Below are 19,376 nucleotides of genomic sequence, written 5' to 3'. Positions count from 1 at the left end.
TGAAGACTGCTTCAGAGTCTGTGTGTCCCTCTTCTCTCTGTCCCTCCCCTGCTTGCGCTCTGTCTCTCTCAAACATAAAATAAACATTAAAAATTTTTGTTTCGGGGATCCTGGGTGGCTCAGTCGGTTGAGCATCCAACTTTAGCTCAGGTCATGATCTCACGGTCTGTGAGTTCGAGCCCCGCGTTGGGTTCTGTGCTGACAGCTCAGAGCCTGGAGCCTGTTTCTTTTTTTTTTTTTTTTTTTTTTTTTAATTTTTTTTTTCAACGTTTATTTATTTTTGGGACAGAGAGACACAGAGCATGAACGGGGGAGGGGCAGAGAGAGAGGGAGACACAGAATCGGAAACAGGCTCCAGGCTCTGAGCCATCAGCCCAGAGCCCAACGCGGGGCTCGAACTCACGGACCGCGAGATCGCAACCTGGTTGAAGTCGGACACTCAACCAACTGCGCCACCCAGGTGCCCCTGGAGCCTGTTTCAAATTCTGTGTCTCCCCCTCTCTGCCCCTTCCCCGCCATGCTCTGTCTCTCTCTGTCTCTCAAAAATGAATAAACGTTAAAAACAGTTTTTTTTTAATTTTTGTTTCAAATATATACAACAGTAAATGAAGAGTCTGTTCCAACACTGGAAGGAAGAGCGGCCGTGTTAGAGAAAATGTCCAAAAAAAAAAAAAAAATCCCAGAATTCCTCACTGCAAAGTTCTTCGTGATAGGCAGGAACTAGAAACAGCACACGTGCCCACAGCAGGGAAGTGGACAAACCATTACTGCTGCTGTAGCAAAGGACTGCACAATTTATTCCCTCACAGAGAGAGGCCAGAGTTCCAAAGTGGGCCTCACTGGACTACCATCAAGGCATCGGCAGGACTTTGTTCCTCTCTGGAGGCTGAAAGGGAGATCCTTTTGTTACCTTTTCTAGCTTCCGGAGGCCACCCGGGCCCCTTCCATTTTCAAACCAGCAACACCAGCCGAGGCTTCTCACACCGTGTCACCCCTGACCCTCGTTCCTGCCTCCTCCTTCCATTTCTGAGGACCCTTGTGATGACCCTGGGCCTGCCTGGGCAATCCAAGATCATCTCCCCAGCTCCAGGTTTGCTAGTTTGCAACCTTAACTCTATGTGCAGCCTTGGTTCTCCCTTGCCAAGTCATATACTATATCCACAGTGTCCTGGGATTAGGCATGGGCATGTAAGGGGGGCCATACACATCATAGAAATCTATTCAGCAAGAAGAAAAGAACAAAGTATTAAGACAACGTGGCAACAACGTGGATGAACCTCACAAACATTATGCTGAGGAAAAGAAGCCAGGCGCCAAAGATGACCTACTATAATATTCATTTGAAGTGCCAGAACCAGGTATTGGTTAACGGTTGCTGCGTAACAAACCATCCCAAAACTTGGCTTACTATAACACATATATTATTTCGCCCTTTCTGTGGGTTGGGAATCTGGCCAGTTGGGCTGACTCCTCTGCTGTGGGGCCTCTCACGGATTGCTGTCCAGGTGGTAGCTGGGCTGTGGCCATCCCACGACTGCACTTGGGGAAAGAGCCGCTTCCAAACTCACCCATGTGGCTGTTGGCAGGGTTGGATTCCTTGCTGGCTGGAGGCCAAAGGACACTCTCCGTCTCTTGCCACATGAGGTCTCTGAAAAGGCAGCTTGTTTCTTCAAAGTGCGCAAGCTGAAAAGCCACCAGAGAGTCTGCAAGCAAGATGGAAGTCACGATCGTATGTAACCTAATCTCAGAAGTCACATCCCGTCCCACATTGAATTGGTTAGAAGCAAGCCACTGGGGCCAGCCCACATTCAAGGCTGTGGGTAACTTTGAGAAGACAGGTGTCGCTAAGGTCCATCTCATAAGGGAAAAAAATGAATGGCGACATCAGCCCATTGGATGCCCGTGGCTAGGGAAGGGGAGGGAGTTGATACAAAGGGGCATGAGGAAACTTTTAGGGTGATGAAAAGGTTCTATGTCCTGATTATGCTGGTCCTTACATAGGTGTTTAAATTTATCAAATCTCATCAGTTGGCACATAAAATGGGTGCATTTTCTGATAAGTAAATTAAACCTCAATAATATTTTTGGCAAACATAGGATTTTTTTTAATGTTTATTTATTTTTGGGAGACGGATCATGTCATGAGCAGGAGAGGGGCAGAGAGGGAGAGGAAGACACAAAATCCGAAGCAGGCTCCAGGCTCTGAGCTGTCAGCACAGAGCCCGACATAGGGCTTGAACCCATGAACCGTGAGATCATGACCTGAGCTGAAGTCGGACACTTAACCAACTAAGCCGCCCAGGTGCCTAGACTTTTTTTTTTTTTTTTTTTAATGTAGGACCTTTTAAGGCTGTCTTTATCACTCACCTGTCTACATTGACTAGGTACATAAGGGCTGTAGGACGAGCCATCTCCTGCCTCCTTGGTTGAGAGAACAGCATCATTCATTCTTGGCCAGGGAGGACTGGGGTGAGGTGGGCAAGGCACCCAGAACATAACATTTTAGGGAGGTGCATGTGTGACCCCAAAGGTGAGCACTTCCTTGAATTTTGTATACTGTGTCCCAGCCCCATTCTCTGCCTGCCTTGCTGCGATTTGTTTGAGATGCTCACTCTACAGTCCCTCCAGTGAGGGCCAAGAGGAGCCCAGCCCCAGAAAACGGACCCATGGACGCAGAAGGGAGCACAACACCCCGGGACAGCCTGAGGAAAGCTGCAGAGCCTGATCACCAGTGTGAGCTCCTCACTTCCAGCAGCCAGACAGCACAGAGGTGATGGGACCCAGGAGAAGAAGGCGAGCAGAGCCACTCAAGTGAGAGGAAGCCCAACCCCCCCTGGATTCAAGAAAAGAGAAACGAAGCCAGAATCCCTTCCTGGAAACCATGCAAACCTTCCTCCTGGAGAAACCAGCCCAACCAGGAGGTCAGAAAATAAGCAGGAAGGAACCCAGAAGAACCCCCAGACACCTAAAAGCTGCAGTGAGCCAGAGGTGGGGGTGAGGGTCAGCCTTGCAGCAGCCGGAACCGCCACAGCGAGGCCAGCAACACACAAGGCACCGCAAGCTTCAGAAAGCACTTGCCAGCGCTGACCTCTGGCTGAGGCAAGACCATGTATGGGCTGAGTCTTGGCAGTCTTTCTAGGCACCTGCCACCATGGCTGCCCCTCAGACATGGAAGCGAGACCCCACGGCCCAGGGGAAGACCAGCCTGCACCTTTGCCTCTTGCCCAGGCTCCATCTGGACACACAATCAAAGTGGCACAACTCATCTGAAGTCCTTGGTGCTGGACTTGCCCTGACCTGGAGCCTGAAGGACAAGCGAACAGGAAAATGTCACCAGAAACACGAGAAAATGCATTCATTAAGGGGATGAGTTTGAGACATGCAAGTAAATGTAGATTCTGCAGATATCAAGAAGCAGAGAGGCACGCCTGGGTGCAAGCAAGGATTAAGGGATTAAGACCACAATAAGGACTGGATGCAGCCAGCACATGAGTCGGCAAGGGGGACAACATTAAGCTGAGGACAGCTCCCAGAACTCTGTTGGAAAGGACACAGAGACGAAGCGACAGGACCCCAGGGAGACGGCACGCCGGGGTCGCGTGGAACGAATTCAGGAGATGGCCACACATGGAAGGGAGGAGCAAAAGTCAGCGCGGTGATGGATGAAAACTACCTGTACTGGAAGGCCAGGCGAACGTGCAGGGAGAGGCACCTACACTGCACACCCTCCCGCAGGATTGAAGAGTGAGCAGAAAGCGCGACACCGAGGCGGACAAGGAAAACAAACGAAACATCAGGTACCCTATAAAGGAACCAAAACTGAGTGTTGCCTGTTTCTCCCAAGCTCCTAAATGCCAGCCAGGGTCTAGCAGAGCATTGCTTTTGAGTTCGTTGGGGTGAAAGGGGTCTCTATTTCATTCCGTTTCCTTTTTCAATGTGGTCAAGTCCACATAACATCAAATTTATGTACCTTTACGTAGTGCAGCCGTCCCCACCGTCCACCCCCGCTCCCCAGCTCTTTTCATCTTGTAAAACTGTTAACCAATAACTCTCCATTCTCCTGCCCCTCAGCTCCTGGCAAGCCACTGTGCTGTCAAAAAGGTTTTGACTACTCCAAGTACCTCATATAAGTGGGATCATACAATATTTGACTTTTCGTAACTGGCTTACTTCACTTAATGTCCTCAAGGTTGATCCATTTTCCTTCCTTTTCAAGGTTGTATGTAATATTCCACATTTTGTATAATAGACCACAATCTGTTTATTATCCATCCATCCATCATACACACTTGGGTTGCTTCTACATTTTTAGCTATTGCAAACAATGCTGCCGTGAACATGGGTATACGAATGTTTCTTCAAGACTGTTCTCAGTTCCTTTGGGCATATACCCAAAAGTGGAATTGCTGGAACATACAGTATTTCTTTTTCTTGTATTGCCTCTAGCAGATAGGAGTAGTGAAATGCCTTTCACTACTTCTACGGTGCTTTTTTATTTAAATTCAAGTTAGCTAACATACAGTGTAGTCTTGGCTTCAGGAGTAGAACCCAGGGATTCATCTCTTACATCTGACACCCAGTGCTCATCCTGAAGAGTGCCCTCCTTAATGCCCATCACCCATTTAAGCCACCCCCCACCTGCCTCTGCCCTAGCAACCCTCAGTTTGTTCTCTGTATTTAAGAATCTCTTGTGGTTTGCCCCTGTTTTTACCTTATTTTTCCTCCCCTTCCCCCATGCCCATCTGTTGTGTTTCTCAAATTCCACATGAGTGAAATCATATGATATGTGTCTTCCTCTTACTGACTTATTTCAACTAGCATAATACCCTCTAGTTCCATCCACATTGTTACCAAGGGCAAGATTTCATTCTTTTTGATGGCAGAGTAATACCACATCTTCTTTATCCATTTGCCCATCGATGGACATTTGGGCTCTTTCCATACTTTGGCTATTGATGATGGCCCTGCTATAAACATTGGGATGTATGTGCCCCTTTGAAACAGCACACCTGTATCCCTTGATAAATACCTAGTAGTGCAATTGCTGGGCTGTAGGGTAGTTCTATTTTTAATTTTTTGAGGACCCTCCATACTGTTTTCCAGAGTGGCTGCACCAGTTTGCATTCCCACCAGCAGTGCAAAAGAGATCCTCTCTTTCCGCATCCATGCCAACATCTGTTGTTGCCTGAGTTGTTAATGTTAGCCATTCAGACAGGTGTGAGGTGGTCTCTCACTGTGGTTTTGAATTGTATTTCCCTGATGATGAGTGATGTTGAGCATTTTTTCATGTGTCGGTTGGCCATCTGGATGTCTTCTTTGGAGAAGTGTCTATTCATGTCTTCTCCCCATTTCTTCACTGGATTATTTGATTTTGGGGTATTGAGTTTGGTACGTTCTTTATAGATTTTGGATACTAACCCTTTATCTGATATGTCATTTGCAAGTATCTTCATTCATTCCGTTTGTTGCCTTTTAGTTTTGTTGATTGTTTCCTTTGCAGTGCAGAAGCTTCTTGTTTTGATGAGGTCCCAATAGTTTATTTTTGCTTTTGTTTTCCTTGCCTCCAGAGACATGAATAAGAACTTGCTGCAGCCGAGCTCAGAGAGGTTGCTGCCTGTTTTCTCCTCTAGGATTTTGATGGCTTCCTGTCTTACATTTAGGTCTTTCGTCCATTTTGAATTTATTTTTGTGGTATATAGTATTTCTATCTTTAGCTTTGGGATGCTATTTTATTGTAAATGGGACTGCTTTTGTTTTCCTTTTCAGATTTTTCATTATTTGTGTATACAACTGCAACTGATTCTGCTACTTCACTAAATTATTTAATTCTAACAGCTTTGTTGTGGAGTCTTTAGGGTTTTCTATCATCTGCATCTGTTACATCATCTGCATTATCTGATTTACATCATCTTCAAACAGATGATTTTATTTCTTCTTTTCCAACTTGGATGCTTTCTCTTTCTTTTTCTTACTTAGTTGCTCTGGCTAAAACTTCCACTACTATGTGGAATAGAAGTGGCGAATGCAGGCATCCTTACCATGCTTATTGATCTTAGAGGAACAGCTTTCAGTCTTTCACCACTGAGTATGATGTTTGCTGTGGGCTTTTCATATATGGCTTTTATTATATGGGGGTAGTTTCCATTTTCCTATTTTGCTTTTTTTTAATGTTTGGTTAAATCCTTTTTCTGCACCAGCTGAGATGATCATGTGGTCTTTTTCCTTCATTCTGTTAATGTAGTATATTATCCTGATTCCTAGCATCCTAGGAGTAAGTCTCACTTGTGTTGTATAATCCTTGTCAAATTTGGCTGAATTCTGTATGCTAATATTTTAAATTTTGTGCATGAATGTTCATAAGAGATGTTGGTCTATAGTTTCTTTTCTTGTCAGTGCCTTTGACCAGCTTTGGTATCATGTTTATGCTGCTCTCATAAAATGAATTCAGAGGTGTTCCCTCTTCTTCAACTTTTGGAAAAATTTCAAAAGGATTGGTATTAGATTTTTGATTACTGATTCAATCTCCTTACTAGTTATAGGCCTATTCAGATTGTCTGTTTCTACATGATTTAGTCTTGATAGATTTTGTGTTTCTAGGAATTTGTCTATTTCATTGGTTGTCCAGTTTGGAGGCACACGGCTATTCATGGTACTGATCCTTCTTATTTCTGTAGGATCAGTAGTGATGTTCCCACTTTCATTTCTCATTTTAGTAACTTCAGTCTTTTTTTCCTTAGTCCATCTAAGTTAAGGGTTTGTCAATTTTTTTGATCTTTTTGAAAAACTGTTTTTCTATTCTTTATTTTGTTTTTCTCCTTTCTTTTTTTTTATATTAATTCCTTCCTTTTGCTGGCTTCAGGTTGAATTTGTTCTCCTTTTTCTAGAAGTTCCTTAAGTTGTAAAGTTAGATTGTTGGTCTGAGATCTTTCTCTTTTTTTAATGTAAGTTTTATAGTCATAAATTCTCCCCCTTAGCACCATACATTGTGCTGTTTCCCATAAGTTTTGCTCTGTTGTGTTACCAGGTTTCTTCATCTCTATTTTTTTTTTTTTTTTGGCTAATTTCCTTATGATTTCTTTTTTTTCTTAATGTTTATTTTTTATTTTTGAGAGAGACAGAGCATGAGTGGGGGAGGGGAAGAGAGAGAGGGAGACACAGAATCTGAAGCAGGTTCCAGGCTCTAAACTGTCAGCACAGAGCCCAACACGGAGCTCGAACTCATGAACCACGAGATCATGATCTGAGCCAAAGTCAGATGCTTAACTGACTGAGCCACCCAGGCACCCCTATGATTTCTTCTTTGATCCACTGGTTGTTTACAAAAGTGTTCTTTAATTTCCACAACTTTGTGAAATTTTCCAGTTTTGCTTTCGTTAACAATTTCTAACTTCATCTGATTTTTAACAGAAAAGATACTTTGTATGATATCTATCTTTTTAAATCTATTGAAACTGAATTTGTGGCCCTAATATTTGGGACATCCTGAAAAATACCCCATTTGCACTTGACAGTGTATGTTGCTTTGCTGGGTAGAGTTTTCTGTGTATGTCTGTTACATCTAGTTGGTATATTGCAATGTTTAAGTCCTCTGTTCCTTATCTTCTGTCTGCTTGTTCTTCCACTATTGCAAGGGGGATATTGGTCTCCAACTATTCTAGTTCTCCCTTCCACCTGTCAGTTTTTGTTTTATATGTTTTGATAGTCTGTCATTAGTCATGTAAATGTTTATAATTGTTATATTTTCTTGGTGTAGTGGACATTTATTAATATATAATGCCTTCTTTGTCTCTTTTAAACTTTTCTGGTTTAAAGTATGTCTGATATTAGTATTGCTACTTTCATTCTCTGTTGTGGTTACTATTTTCAGGGAATATCTTTTCCCGCCCTTTCTCTTTCAACTGGTTTGTGTCTTTGGAACTCAAGTGAGTCTCTTATAGACAACATATAGTTGAATCATGTGTTCTCCATTCTGCCAGTCTGTCTTTTGATTAGAGAGTTTAATCCATTTACATTTAAAGTAATTGATGAAATGGTGGTACTTGTGTCATTGTACCTTTTGTTTACTATATGCCTTATAGTTTTCCCCCCATCTCCTGCAATACTGTTTTATTTGTGTTTAGTTGATTGTTTGTAGTGAAATGTTTAAATGCCTTTCTCATTTCCTTTTTATATATTCTATAGGTATTTTCTTTGTGGTTACCACAGGGATTACATTTAATAACCTAAATTTGAATCTCTACCACCATAACTTCAGTAACATACAAAACCTCTGCTCCTTTACAGTTCCATCTTCATCCTTTCTGCTGCTGAAGTCACAAACTTACATCTCTATACATCCTGTGCTCTAAAACATAAACTAAAAATTCTTTAAAATGCAAGAGTCTCTTAAATTATGTAGAAAACAAGATTCAGAGTTACACTCCAAACAGTTATAGTAATGCTACCTTTATACTAATAATTATGTTTTCTTTAAATGTATTAGTCTCTTAGATCATTTGGAAAACAAAGAGTACAGTTTCAAACCAGTGTTAACTTATACTGGCTTCTAGGGACCCCTGGGTTGCTCAGTCAGTTGAGCATCTGACTCTCGATTTTGGTTCAGGTCATGATTTTAAGGTTCTGGGATTGAGCCCTGTACTGGGCTCTGCACTGAGCATGGAGCCTACTTGGGATTCTCTCTCTCCCGCTGTGGCCCTCTCCCCCACCCTCTCTAAATAAATAAATAAATAAATAAATAAATAAATAAATAAATAAATAAAATTTATACTGGCTTTTAAAATTGCCCACATTTATGGGGCACCTGGTTCAGTTGGTTAAGTGTCTGACCTCAGCTCAGGTCATGATCTCATGGTACATGAGTTGGAGCCCCACGTTGGTCTCTGTGCTGACAGCTTGGAGCCTGGATCCTACTTGGATTCTGTGTCTCCCTCTCTCTCTGCCCCTCCCCTACTCACTCTCTCAAAAATAAATAACAAATTAAAATAATAATAATAATCTCTCAGTGTGGGGCTCTCTGATTTCCTCTTATTGGAGTCCCTTAGGCTTTTTCGATGTCTTTCATGTCTTTCATCCAATTTTAGAGTTTTCATCCATCATTTCTTCAAATCCTCTCCTCCCCCTTTTCTCTTCTCCTCCTGGGACGTCCATGGTGCATATATTAGTTCTCTTGATGGTGTCCCACTAATTCCTTAGGCTCTGTTTGCTTTTTTCAATCTTTTTCTTCCTGTTCCCCAGCCTTGATAGTTTCCATTGTCCGATCTTCAAGATCACAGATTCTTCTCCCTGCTCAGAGCAGCCTTTGAATCCCTCTAATGAATATTTCGTTTCAGTTACTTATCAGGTCCAGAATTTTTTTCTTTTTATGTTTCCTATCTCTTTATTTATACTTTCATTTTATTTGCACATCATCTTCTTGACTTTCTCTATATCTTCTTTTAGATCTTTGAGCATCTTTTTTTGACAGTTGTTTTGAAGTCTTTGTGGTATGTCTAACATCAGGGATTTGGGAGGAAATTTTCTGTTAATTTTTTTTTCCTCACTGAATGGGCCATACTTTTTGTTGCCTTGATTTTGTTGTTGGAACACTGAACATTTGAATCTAATAAGGTGGTAACTCTGGAAATCAGATTCTCTCCGTACTCCATGGTGTACCGTTTTTGTTTATTTGAATGTTGTAGGCAGTCTCTGTGTTGAGAATCACCCTGAGGTGTAAACCTAGTCTTTTCTGAGACTTTCCCTGGGCATGCATGGTCACTGTCTAATTTTCCCCATATATGCTGTTGTTTGTACATGTCCTTGGTCTTTAATTTCTGGCTCTCCAAAGGGGAAAAGGCAAAAAAAATAGAGGGAGGAAAAAGAGCACTGGTCCTTTAAATCCCCTGGAAGTCAAGTGGACTTGTGACAATGAGGGAATGTTAAAACAGTGGCTGCCTGCCCATTTGCCTGTACCTCTGTGGTCAGAAGCACCAATCGGGGATCAGGGCAGAGATCCCCCATTATTTTGGAGAACAGGGCCCTTAAAAAAAGGCTCACTCTAATTCCCAAGGCTGTACTGGACTAAAATTAACTACAATTACTGTCCAAGCCTTCCCCTGGAAGTTGCAAGCTTTAGTAGACTCCAGAGTTCCAAAATGGCTTTATCAGATTCTGCCAGTGCGATTGCTGTCCAGTGGGGACACAGATTCCTGATGGTCCTACTCTACCATCTTTCTCTATTTCAAAGTATTTTATCTTTGTTCTTTTTGCTGCTATTTCTGCAGGAATATGGTAACTTTCTCTTTTGAATGATCCTTATTCATATTTGGTGATGTTTGCTTTTTTTTCTTTTTTTTTTTAATTTTTTTTTCAACGTTTATTTATTTTTGGGACAGAGAGAGACAGAGCATGAACGGGGGAGGGGCAGAGAGAGAGGGAGACACAGAATCGGAAACAGGCTCCAGGCTCCGAGCCATCAGCCCAGAGCCTGACGCGGGTCTCGAACTCACGGACCGCGAGATCGTGACCTGGCTGAAGTCAGACGCTTAACCGACTGCGCCACCCAGGCGCCCCGCTTTTTTTTCTTTTTTTAATACCAGTGGAGTGAACTTTCTAGCTATATGTCCCCAGGTATCTATGAAGGGATCGTCTTTCTTGCTATCTTTCAAAAAACTTTTTATAACTTCTGCAGTTCAGCCCAATACCACTAAGGAAATCTCATACAGGGGCACCTGGGTGGCTCAACCGGCTGAGCGTCTGACTCTTGATCTCGGCTCAGGTCATGATCTCACAGTTCATGAGTTTGAGCCCCACATCAGGCTCTGTGCTGGTAGCACAGAGCCTGTAGGGGATCCTCTGTCTCCCTCTCTCTCTGTCCCTCCCCTGCTCAGACTCTCTCTCTAAATAAACAAATTTAAAGAGGGAAAAAGAAAATCTCGTACATATAAATGTACAAAAATGGAGAGACTAGTATCATGAGTCCCCAAGGGCCCATCACCAGCTTCAATACTGATCACCTCATAGCCGATCTCCTTTTCCCTACACCCCACTGACTTCTCCGCCTCCCATATTATTCCAAATTCCAGGCACGTATCATTTCATCTGTAAGTACTCCAGTAGATCTCCCTCAAAAGATATGGGCTCTTTATCGTAACCACAGTACCATCGTCACATCTAAAAAAAACAAAAACAAAACAGTAATCCTTAATACTGAATATCCATGATCCATAAATGGTTGGAGTTTTTAAACTGTTGGTTTGAATTAGAATCCAAATAAGATTGTACTCTGCAGTTGGTTGTGTTGTTAAATCCCTTTTGATCTATAGGTTCCCTCTCCATCTTGTTGTCCCCCTGCAGTTCAGTTGTTGAAGAAACCAGGTCACTCTTCCAACAGTGAAGTGCTCTTTAGACTCTGGAATGGCTCCTAAAATCAGCACTTCTGACAAACACTCAAGTGATGTGCACACTGGTCTGAGGCCCGCTGCTGAGCAGTGGGTCCCTTATGCCTCTGCATTCCTGTCAATTGGTGGGATTTCACTGAGAAAAGATTGTGACCCAACAGTGTTACATTTCAAGAGAACTATTTGGGAAAAGGTATCTTTTTATGCCAGTTACCCTGATAAGAAATAGAACAACAAAAACCCTACCACCACGTCCGCAGAGCAAAGGCAAAATAGCACTGTACCAGCTGTAGGATCACACTTAGCAGTTAAGGCAATGACAGTGAAGAAAGTATTTAAGAAAAAAAAAAAAAGGTTAAAACCGAATGCAGTCACGTGTCCTTTGGGAGGAGTACCACTGACCCCAAATGCACTCATCCCTACGATGGGCACTCTGGGTTGGAGGGAAATTGGGCCTGACACCCAGGAGGTGCTTTATGCTGTCATCCCAGGTGACCTGCATGAGCCTCACCAGCACCTGGGTGGGTAGATGGGGATGAGCTGCATGTGGTCTCTCTGGCCACCCACCAGCTGGTCCGTCTGGCCGGACCATCTCAACCACCCTCACACTCACAAGCTCCTGGCCTCGGCACTCAACCCCATAGCCAGGGGAGTGTAGCCTGCACCCCTGTGCTGGTGCATGTGACAGGCCGTGGGACCCGCAGCAGGCAAAGGGCCAGCAGCCCATGATGCTTTGTTTGCTTAGAGTTGAGAAAATGTCCGTGGGTCCTATCAATAAATGGGGAGACAGCCACAGAATCATCATGGGGGTGGCAGGGTCCCTCTGGGCCTCCCAGGCACTGCTGGGAGTGGCCTGGTGTCCATGTGCTGTAACTGGGAACTGCATGCAGCTGACCACAATGGGTAGACCTCTGTCAGCCAACACATGATGGTCGGTGTCTGCTATGACTGTGAAAGATCTTTACTTATTATTCTTTATTATTTCACTTAAAATTTGATTGTTGGAATTCTATTCCTAAATATATGCCCCAGAGAATTGAAAACAAGTCCTCACAAAAACGTATGAGTGTTCACAGCAGCATAATTCCCAGGAGTCAAAAGGTAGGACCCCCCCCTGCCGCCAAATGTCTATTTCAACACAGTGTGGTCCATCCATATAGGGGACGGTCACGCAATCATAACAAAGAACAGAGTTCTGACACATGCCACACTTTGAAAACATTCTGCTGAATGAAGGAGCCAGACACAAAGACCCCTGTATGGCTCCAGGGTGGCTCAGTCGGTTAAGCATCTGACTCTTGATTTTGGCTCAGGTAATGATCTCCTGGTTCGTGAGAGCAAGCCCCATGTCGGGCTCTGTGCTGAGCGTGGAGTCTGCTTGGGGTTCTCTCTTCTCCCTCTGTCTGTCCCTCCCCCACCTGTGCGCATGCTCTCAAAATAAGCATTTAAAAAAGAATTTTCTAGGTATGTGAATTATACCTCAATAAAGCTGTTACTTTTTTTTTTGTAGTGTTGATCGTTAAAGATCTTAAATCTTTTTAATTTTTTTTAATGTTTATTTACTTTTGAGACAGAGAGAGACAGAGACAGAGTGCGAATGGGGGAGGGGCAGAGAGAGACACACACACAGAATCTGAAAAGGCTCCAGGCTCCCGACTGTCAGCACAGAGCCCAATGGGGGGCTCGAACCCCCGAACCGTGAGATCATAACCTGAGCCAAAGTCCAGCACATAACCAACTGAGCCACCCAGGCACCCCTAAAGACCTTAAATCTTACCCCTGCGTCTCGGCAGCATCTCTGACCCCTGGGCCACGCAGACACTTCACAGTCATGGCCCCTAAGCCCTCAGGACAGTGGCAGGGCGGTCGGGCTCTGAGAGGGGAAGTGCCCAGAGCTGCGCTGAGTGGGCGGGGCCCTGCTGGTCCCCTATCCAGGGACAGGGAAGTCAACCAGCTGAAGCAGTGGGTCAACACGCTGATGACGTCCATCGCCAAGGAAGAGGAGACAGTGGCCGAGCTGCAGCTCAAAGCTCGAGTGTTCCACTTCGGCGAGTACAAGGGCGCTCAGGAGGTAGGCCTCCGGTCAGCAGTCAACGGGGTGGAGGGAGTGTGGGCGACCACAGGCCTGGGGCCCGGTCCCTTCAAGAGTACCCCCAGGAGCACCCAGTGCCCAGCACTCAAAGCCAGTCCTGAGACACTGCAATGTTCTGGGGCAGCCACGCCTCTCGCCACTTTCCAGGCTCTGTGGGCCTGACTGAGGGGCACCGGCTGGAGAAGGCCCTTGGTCCCCAAACTGGAGCCACCCCATGTACTTATGCCCCTTGGCTGCTCAGCTGCCCCCAGCACACCTCCTCCATTCCTTTGTCCTTCCATTCAACAAATACGTCTGGTTCTTCCACACCAAGTGTCCAGAAGGCGAGCCTGCCAGGAGGAAGAAGGCATGTCCCCAGGCCAGGCTGAAAGAGTGAGAGTCTTCTGAGGGCACAGAGGGCCAGGAATGTGCCGGGCAGTGGCACGACCTTCCTGACAGTGCAGCTGGGGTCACGGGCATGGCCCCAGCTTCCTAATTCAAATTCCTTCCTTCATTCAAATTACTGATGAGCACCTACTGTGTGCCAGCACCAGGCCAGGGACAGAGGATGCCACAACAAGCTAGGCCAGTGCCACCGGCCTCCTGCCAGACAGACTCACTGGCTGCCGGCCTGAGCCTTTCTGTCGGCTGTTCCTCACTTAATCCTCACGCCCAATCCACGTGGCAGGGGATGTTACGTTTCTGAATGTCAGAGCGGGCTCAGAGGGAGGGGTTCATCTGCCCCAGGCCACACAGAAAGTAACTCACAGGACAGTGTCCAGTGGAGAGCCGAGGTCAGTCCAAGGGTGGAACAGGAAGGCTCCCTGAAGGAGGGGACTAGGCCACGTGCACAGCAAGGCAGCTGGGGTAGAGGCCGAGGCACAGGTGTGAGTCCCAGCGTGGGGGCTGGAAGCCTGGACCCGGCTGACCACAGGAGGGCAAAGGGGGTCAGGCAGCTGTGGCCTAGAAAAATCCAAGTGTCCAAGCTGTTTCTCCCAGGGATCCTGAGTGTGCCGGGCAGAGCTCGGGGAGGCCAGCCGTGTCTCAGCAAGGGGCCCTGGGTCTGGCAGGCTGTGCAGTGGGGGTGCACGGAGGCCCACACAACCCCTCTGCGGGCCTGCCTGCCTTGCAGGACAAGCTTCTGGAAAGCCTGAACCGCAAGGTGCTGGACGTGTACCGGCACTGCATCGGCACCCAGCAGGAGTCCAACCTGGGCACTGTGCAGATGCTCACCATCATCGAGCACTACCTGAACGAGCTGCTCGAACACCTAGAACATGTACCCCAGGTCAAGATCGAGCAGGCTGAGAAGGCCAAGGAGAAGGAACGCCGCATGAGGTGAGAGCCCAGGCCCCTGCCCCACCGGGCCGCCTCACAAAGTAGGGAGGGCCTGAGGGCGAGGATGCCCTCCACACCCCTGCCCCTGCTCCGGGCTGGCCTGTCCTCTGAGAGCTCCCGAACCAGGCAGAGAGGACCCTGATGCTCTGACCTCAAAGACGAAGCCAGGGGGTCTTCCAGAGGGGGCATCAAACTCAGCCCAGTGACGGAAGGTCCTCTCCTGGTGTGGGAGATGATGTGGACTCAGGGAGCCCAGGAGACAAAGTGAGGGTGTGGACAGCATGGCCTTGCCCTGAGGACAAGGGGCAGCATTGGCCATTTTCCCTGCTGGATCAGAGAGGGAGAGATTGGCATTGCCAGAACCCAGGGGAGGGAAGGTGCAGACTCAGGGAGAAGCTGAGGAAGGCCGGTTTAGGGGCAGAGGCAGGCAGGAACACTTGGCAGTCATGGGTAGCATGGACCCATCCTCCAGGGGGAGGCCCAGGGAGCTCCCCACAGACCCAGTGGCTCTGCTGGCCAGGGGGGCCGCCTGCTTCATTCACTCCTGTGCAGGGACCTGAGACACGGCCACCTGCAAAGAGCCATCTGCCTCTCCCACAAGCAAAGGGGCTCTTCCTCTGTGTCCCCTGTCCCATACCCTGGTAGAAGCAGGCACCGGGCGAAAGTCTGACGAGCAGAGAGGCACACACAGAGGTGGACCAGTGACCAGGGAGGGGGACCAAGGAACGTGGGCCTCCAAGGGGTAGGAGCCGATGGACCAGAGCTGGGACCTCCAAAAAGCAGGGGCAGCAGCCAACCTGGCCTGGCAGGGAAGGGTGAAGAGGAGTAGGGAGTTCTCTCAGAGGGAGGGCCATGGCCTGACTGAAGGCTGCATCAAGGAGCTAGGAAGGGAAGCTGGCAGCCTTCCCAGGCTCCTCCCGTCTTTTGATGTGTCCTGTGCTGCCGCCCGTACCCAGACTCCGAGAAGAGAAGGTGCTGATGCAGAAGCAGCTGCAGGAGGAGCGTCTGCAGCGGGCCCAGGCTCGGGCCCAGGCGGAGATCAAGAAGAAGGTGGGCATGATGGCCCTGGGGAGTCACTGCTGGGGAAGGGGCCCCACCGGCAGGCACGGTTGAGGCCGGGAGGGGCTGAGGGCCTGGCTCGCACCGTTTGCAGAAGCTACTGCTGAGACCCCGGGGGAAAGACGGAGCCATCAGAGCAAGGCGGGGGTAGAGCAGGGTCTCCTGGTCCTGGCCCACCGATCCCGCTGCCCCTCAGGGCTGCCCTCCACCCCCGGACCCACTTCCTCTGCGAGTCCTCCCCTGGGGCTGCCTGCCCTCTTGCACACGCACTCCTGGTGACTGGCCTGGCTGTGCCCTCCCGGCTCAGCCCCCACAGGGTCCCACCGTACCACCTACACTCCAGCACGACCCCATCACTGCAGCTCATCCTCTGTCACTAGGGGTCCCCCCGGCCACCCCACAGGGAACAGGTTCTGGCCCTAGCAGCAGGAGGTGTGCTCCCTCAAGCAGGCCCAGGCCTGAATAGAGCCCCCAACAGACAGATGAGGCGGAAGGGCCACTCTCTGAAAGGTAGCACTCTCCACGCTGTCACGTGGGGATAGCAGACACTGGGGTGGGGGGGTCTCCTCCTGAATCCCCAGTGCAAAGGAAGTAGGTTCCCTCTGTTCAGCCAGGCATTCCCAATCCGTTTTGAGGTACATCCCTGCGCGCGCGCGCGCACACACACACACACACACACACACACACACACATATCTAGGGGCCGGCACCCCAGGGAACAGGCTTCATAAACGCAGGCTGGACTCACTCCCAGGGCACTGAAGGGCAGCTCCAGCCCAGAGCCCACAGGCTGAGCAGAGGCTGGGACCTCCACGGGGTCCCCCGGCCTCAGCTCCGCAGCCTCGAGAGGCATGCTGCCCGGTGTCTAGGTGTCTAGGCGGCACCTTCCGGCGCAGCGAGGCTGCGGAGCGCAGGCTCACGGGGTCTTACTCTGCAGAGAGGCAGGAAGCTGGTGTGTCGCTCCCAGCTCCCAGTCCTGAAAATAAAGGTGGAGCCTGAGCACGTGCTGATGGACAAGGACAAGGAGGAGCAGCTGCTGTTCTTCACCTAGCCCTCCGGAGCTGGCTGGCCCCTCTGCCCACAGCACGGCAACGGCAGCAGCAGGAAGCCCAGGCAGGGCAGGGCAGGGCAGGGCGGTGGGCTGGATGCGGCTGGTGCAGGATCGCTGTGCCCCCGCCACCCCCCCCCCCCCCCCCCGCCGTGGCCTCCAGCTGTGTTCCCTTACCTGTGTGAAATAAACTCTCCCTCTCTGGTGTCTTGATGGCCTGTTGCAGGAGGCAGGTTGCTTTCCACCTCCATGCCCTGCCCTTTAATCCCTGACCCCTGAACAAATGCTCGAGGGAAGGAGCCCCTGCTGCCCTCATCCGAGGTGGCTGCTTTGAGAAACAAGGGCCAGTTCCACGCAGAGGTGTGATGGGGGACTAGCCCCAACGGAGGGACAAGAAAAGGAGGCAGCGGGCTGAGCAGACGAAAGGGTTATTACTCCTGACTGAAGGAAAAACAGGACCTCGACGCTAGGCACACAGTTCTGTGAATGAAGCCAGGGGACATCTCCAGTGCGTGATTATACAAAAACTTTTATTCATTTGTACTAGAAATTGGGCCCGTTGCCACCAGGGAACCTAGTGCCCAGAAAACCGACAGCCAGTACCAATCACTTCACAGTGGTGGACATTCACAGGGGGACGTTCTGGGGAAAGGCCCAGTGACACACCCGAGAGAACATTCCTGTGGCCCGCCCCCTCCTCCCATCAGAAGGACAGCACAGTGTGATCAATAGGCCACTTTGCCCCCAAGGCCACCCTGGCAGGCGGGCTGGCTCCTCGTAGAGAGAAGGGGCTTCCGGACGACCTGGAGGCCAAGGTGCCAGATGGACACAAAACTTTAGTCTGTGCTGCAGCACAGAGTTCTGTGGGTAAAGACCATTCATAAATGGGGCCCAAGTTCCTTTGGAGGGAGCAGCAGCCTGGACAGACAGCACCTCAGAGCAGGACAGAGAGAGGACTCACAATCAAATGCTGGGGTGATTCTCAAAAGCCCAAGTCCAGAAACTCAAGTAATGAAGAAACACAAAACAGAGTTTGGACAATTCCAAGTCCAACAACCCAAACAGCATCTGAACAAACATGCACTTCCAAAGGCACAAGGCAGAAAACCAGCATTTCTGAGTGACCCTGTGTCCAGTCCCGCTAACGAACAAATAAATATGTGCAAGGTTATCAGCTCGCCTTCTCCGGCCAGACAGACCGTACTCCGTAGAAATGTACGGTGACACAGTAGATGCACATGTGCGGCCTCAGCAACAAACATACACGCCACTGTCCCTGTCCTACATGTGACGTGTAGGACTCAGGACATGACTTTAGAAGCTGCGGACAAATTATCGTTAACATTAATAGCCAAATCCAGAGTTCGGAAAAATTACCTTTGAAGTTTTAACTCTAACATTCCCGTATCGGGAGCTTCAAATCTGCTCTATGCAGAGGCCTCACTAACAGGACCCCAGGTGCTCCACTTCACCCCCATCATTTTCTTCTCATGCCAGCCACCGCCTGGTCCTGCCAAAACGTGGATCTGAATTTGGCTTCGCTGGGACAACAGGGCCGCTTCTGCCCCAGAGGGTGACAAAACCAACCCAACTACAAACACCCAAGGGGGTGGGAAACAGCCTGTTAGCTGAGAAAGGGAAAACGGTTTCTAGGTCTGTCTCAGGCCAAATGCTAAAACACAGAAGCTGAAAGACCCCACTTAGATTTACTACGGATACAGTCGTACTTGACTAGGGAATCTGTACCCCACCCGACTGCCTGCAGAAGTCTGTTTTCTTAATGCAGCAGGTGCTCCACAGTTTAGATCAAATTGGACAAAGGCTGTCCGTGCACAGCCAAGTACAGAAAAGGCATGTGCTTTTGCCCCTGAAGGCAATCCTTGCCTCACGAAGCACTTTGCTCAGATAAGGCAATTTCAGCTAATACAGCCCCAAACCGGTTCCTGATAAAATGTAAGGAAGATATTTTTGAGAAATGTGCCCAAAAGTCTCCAAAGCACTTGGCTAGCCTCCTGAGCAGAAACCACGTGAGGGCTCACTCAGGCCTGCAAGAGCACATAATGGGAGTCCTGGGGGACACAGACCAGAGGCATCACCCTCAGGTCCCCAGGCAGAGGGCTGCTGTCACTGTAGGTCCTGCAGATTGATGGTGCTCCCTGCACACTGCACATCCTCAGGCTCGGCGTCCCCTCCAGCTGCAGGAAGCACCTCCTGAAAAAACCAAGCAGAGCAGTGAGGGACGGGGCAGGGCTGGGGGCAGGGGGAGGTGCGGAACCACCTCCCGGACGCAGCCCTGCAGCCACACACAACCAGCAGCATAACCCACGGGCCAGCCGGTAGGGCACCTCTCCCTGTTCTCGATTTGAGTCTTGCTTTCCCCTTGTTATATATTCTTCGAAGAAAGGAATTTGAGCATAAACAAAAAAGGAAAAGTGAACTTAATAATAGTGTGTTGCAGGTTTGCTCATAAATGTGACTGTCCTTGT

General features: G+C 48.5%; 2 protein-coding genes across 12 annotated transcripts in view; one reads left to right on the top strand and one right to left on the bottom strand.

The window, feature by feature from the left end:
• Positions 1-19,376, top strand: part of CFAP100 (cilia and flagella associated protein 100) — a 56,121-nt gene that overhangs the window by 34,406 nt on the left and 2,339 nt on the right. For 4 of the 6 annotated variants that reach the window (XM_045052051.1, XM_045052055.1, XM_045052052.1 and 1 more), the window contains 3 exons: positions 13,311-13,446; positions 14,579-14,784; positions 15,741-15,834. In XM_045052051.1, coding sequence (XP_044907986.1) covers positions 13,311-13,446; positions 14,579-14,784; positions 15,741-15,834 — 436 coding nt within the window. Of the gene's footprint in view, positions 1-13,310; positions 13,447-14,578; positions 14,785-15,740; positions 15,835-16,779; positions 17,010-19,376 lie in introns of those variants that run through there. The other 2 variants (XM_011280245.4, XM_045052053.1) reach the window with 2 other exon arrangements.
• ZXDC (ZXD family zinc finger C) overlaps positions 17,400-19,376 on the bottom strand; it is a 38,064-nt gene continuing 36,087 nt past the window's right edge. For all 6 annotated transcript variants that reach the window (XM_045052049.1, XM_045052050.1, XM_045052047.1 and 3 more), the window contains one exon: positions 17,400-19,101. In XM_045052049.1, coding sequence (XP_044907984.1) covers positions 19,015-19,101 — 87 coding nt within the window. In that variant the 3' untranslated portion in view covers positions 17,400-19,014. The remainder of the gene's footprint in view (positions 19,102-19,376) is intronic.

Source organism: Felis catus, chromosome A2 (genome assembly GCF_018350175.1).
Source record: "Felis catus isolate Fca126 chromosome A2, F.catus_Fca126_mat1.0, whole genome shotgun sequence".
NCBI lineage: Eukaryota > Metazoa > Chordata > Mammalia > Carnivora > Felidae > Felis > Felis catus.
This window is presented reverse-complemented; position numbering and strand designations above follow the sequence as displayed.